This window comes from Sphaeroforma arctica (genome assembly GCF_001186125.1).
Source record: "Sphaeroforma arctica JP610 unplaced genomic scaffold supercont1.3209, whole genome shotgun sequence".
Taxonomy (NCBI): Eukaryota; class Ichthyosporea; order Ichthyophonida; genus Sphaeroforma; species Sphaeroforma arctica.
In genome coordinates, this window is record NW_014037349.1 from 1 (window position 1) to 3,844 (window position 3,844).

Here is a 3,844-nt window from a genome sequence, read left to right on the forward strand (position 1 = left end):
TTATATTATATATATATATATAGTATATATATAGTATATATATATATATATATATATATATATATATATATATATATATATACACACATATATATATATATATATATATGCACATGCACACACACACACACATACATGCACGCACACACCAACAAACATGCACAGACATACCCGTCCTCGATATAGAGTTCCTCCAAAGTGGGCGAGTGGAGGGAGGTGCTTAGCTTTCCTATGTACAGCCGTTTCAGCCTCAGAACACCGCTGAGGTTATTGGACGTTCCCGTGTGTTGGAGTGTGCGTAAGTGTAGACATACCACACTATCACTGGCCAAGCGCACATTGCTCAAGGTGCTGCTCAGTGTGTGGGTGAATCATAATAATAGTAATAGTGGCTAGGTACATTAGTAGTCAACTGTACATTGCTTAAGGTGCCGCTCAGTGGGTGGGTGAATCATAATAATAGTAATAGTGGTTAGGTACAATAGTGGTCAAAAAGTTTATCTGATACGAGCCTTCCGGAGTGTGTATACACAATATGTATTATCACAAAAAAAAATGGTTACGGGGTGCATATGCAGACAAGACGGGTATATATGGGACAGCCCAGATAAACCGTGCACAAGCGGGTCATTACCAGACATGCGTAAAGCCGACTCACCTCAGATAACCCCTCATATACATCCACCCGAAACTCATATCCATGCACCCGAAAAAAGGTTACGGGGTGCATATGCAGACAAGTCGGGTATATATGGGACAGCCCAGATAACATGTGCACAAACAGGTCAATACCAGATATAACACAAGACCCACCTCAGATGTAGCGTGTGTAGATTAGGACAAAGCTCCAACGCCCTCTCCTCTGTAATGTCGCAGACGCCCAATGTGCGCAGAGAAGTGGACCGCAGGCGCTCATTCAGCTGCACCCCCGGCAGCCGTAGCTCGCACAGGCGTGGACAACTATCGAGCAAGCCTTGTACTGCAAGTGGGACAGGAAGGGGATGTGTTAGCCATAGGTGAGGCTAGGCGTGGACAATCATCGAACAAGCCTTGTACTCCAACCAGAGCATGAGGGGATGTGTTGGCCGGAGATGCGGCTAGGTGTGAACAATTATCGAGCAAGCCTTGTACTCCAACCAGAGCATGAGGGGATGTGATGCGGCTAGGTATGAACAATTATCGAGCAAGCATTGTACTGCAACCAGGGCATATGGGAGATGTATCAGCCTGAGATGAGGCTAGGCGTGGACAATTATCGAGAAAGCCTTGTAGGATGTGTTAGCCTGAGATGAAGTTAGGCGTGGATAATTCCAGAGCTCATGAAGCTAGGCGTGGACAACTATCGAGAAAACCTTGTAGAATGTGTTAGCCTTAGGTGAGGCTAGGCGTGAACAATTATCGAGCAATCCTTGTACTGCAACCAGAGCATGAGAGGGATGAGCTAGCCTGAGGTGAAGCTTGACATGGACAATTATCGAGCAACCCTTGTACTGCAACCAGGGTGTGAGGGGGATGTGTTAGCTGGAGGTGCAGCTGGGACACTGGCGAATTGGTTATAGCTGCCCTCCATTCCACTACATGGGTCTTTTTTGGGGCTATATTTGCCCTGGACAGGTGTGAACGTCTCATACGCACATACCCGTGCACTCGCTGGAGGGCACACGACATGTGAGCTCTCCCCTATAACAAGTACACCCACCCACACACAGCGGCGCAAGGGGTTGTTGCTGGATATGAGACCCTTGCGTGGTACTCTACCCAGTGTGTCATGTTGAACTTAGGCAGATGTGACCGCAGGGCCCTGTACTACCCTCCCACGTGTCAGTTGAAATGGTGTCAGGTGTGTGACAACCCATCGTGCAACAAGAATAGTACCGTGCCCGTGCGGCTGAGTGGAGTGTGTATGTAGCGGTGCACCAGTTGCTTACCTGAATGCGTAAACCTTGCAGAGACGATCTCGAGTGTATCCGATGACAGCGTAGGGAGCGTGCTGACCTCGTCCGATATGCGCAGCTCTGTGAGCTGGCTGACGTCAATGGGTAGGTAGGTCCTCATGGCAACGGCGCGGATGGGCAGCTGACGGCAGAGTGCGTCCACCTGATCCGCGTCCATACACGTGTTGTGTCTCAGATCTATTTTTCTCAGATTCGGTACCGCTTCTGCAGGCATAACAATAACGGGACGCGCAAGGTGTATAGACATAGTAAATTTAGTTATAACTGGAATGTTTGTGATGCGCAAGGCTGAGAGAAAGTCTGCATAAAAAAAAAATTCAATGCATTGCGTCTACGTGTGTAAACCCTGTAACCCACACGGCTGCTACACCCTGCACCCAAACTATGAGTGCAGGATGCAAGAGTTACCCAGATAAGGGTTAAGTGTATCTGTGCACAAGAAATATAGGACATGCACATGCTAAGGTATCAGAGCTATGGCAAACCAACATGCCTATAGCTAACATGCCTTTAGCTTGTATATGCAGATGTGTGCCGCTCCCACACAGCGGCACGGCTACAGCAACGATATTATTATATACTAAGATGAACAGGCAAACTGTACACACACACGTGGACAGGCACGTGTGGGTTGTCGTTTTATCAGTTGTAGTGTGGGGTTTGTCATTTAATCACTTGTAGTTCCACGACTGCACGTTGTTGAGAGTACTGTCCAGTGCGGAGAAACACCTTACCAGTGTAGCAAGCATGACAAGCCTGCACCGTTCAATAGGTAGTACGTACGACATGTCCACACCGTTCAATAGGTAGTACGTACTTTAAATAAGAAGTATGTAAAACATGTCCACACCGTTCAATAGGTAGTACGTACTTTAAATAAGTAGTACATCAAACATGTCCACACCGTTCAATAGGTAGTACGTACTTTAAATAAGTAGTACGTAAGACATGTCCACACTGCGCAATAGGTAGTACGTACTTTAAATAAGTAGTACGTAAGACATGTCCACACCATTCAATAACTAGCAAGCACTCTAAATAAGTGGCAATTACTCCACATATATAGTAAGTACACTAACAAGTAGTACGAATAACATATGCTCTGTCTAACGCTCCCTCACGTTGCGACAGATCCACACTCCGCCTACGGACCAACCAAGCGCTTCGTTTTACCACTAGCACGTGCGGTTATCACTTGCAGTAGGATCGTACACCTCACACACGTGCCAGCCGTATGCACAGTGACCCAGTTGTCCAGTACGCACTAAACAGACGAGTGGGCACTCTCGTTATATGCCCCACTCTCCTCAGAGCTCACGCGCCTCACCAGTTGGCCCTCAGTGGTGTCCACGGCGTCAACAGACGTTTGTAGTGTGTGCTAATCAGACTGTCCTGATACCCAAACAATGTGTATACACGCCACTATACATACTGTTGTACGTCATATAAAGCCTACCCAGTGATTCTAATGGTTCCCATAGCAACGCTATGGGCTACCTACCTGCTACCGCACCGAGCACTTCATCAGTGTCAACAGAAAACAGCTTGGGCACCTCCCATATTTCCAAATTAGGCACGGTGCGCAAGTACGAAACAGTCTCCCCCGTACTACGGGCCTAAGTGTTTTGAAAGGAGTTGATTATGGTATGGTAGAATGGTTTAAGCTTGGCTTGTTGTGGGCATGTGTACATACATATCCTCGGACCTCACCTGTATATGTTTCTGGCGTGCTGATGCACTGGTAATATACATACGTACTTGCGCAATGCTATTCGAGGGCTACAGTTAGGGTGTGCCTTGTACGTATGCGATAAACATACAATTTCACACATATCAGAATATTTGAGTATGTTTTAATTCGGATTGTTGAACTACTATCAGCACATGAA

The 3,844-nt window shown here is 46.8% G+C and overlaps 1 protein-coding gene across 1 annotated transcript; it reads right to left on the reverse strand.

The window, feature by feature from the left end:
* Window positions 1-813: 813 nt before the first annotated feature.
* Window positions 814-3,571, reverse strand: SARC_13376 (hypothetical protein; the record flags this gene model as incomplete). Its single annotated transcript, XM_014292493.1, has 3 exons — window positions 814-979; window positions 1,929-2,159; window positions 3,457-3,571. Coding segments are annotated over 3 exons (512 nt in total), but the record flags the coding sequence as incomplete, so codon positions are not given.
* Window positions 3,572-3,844: the final 273 nt, after the last annotated feature.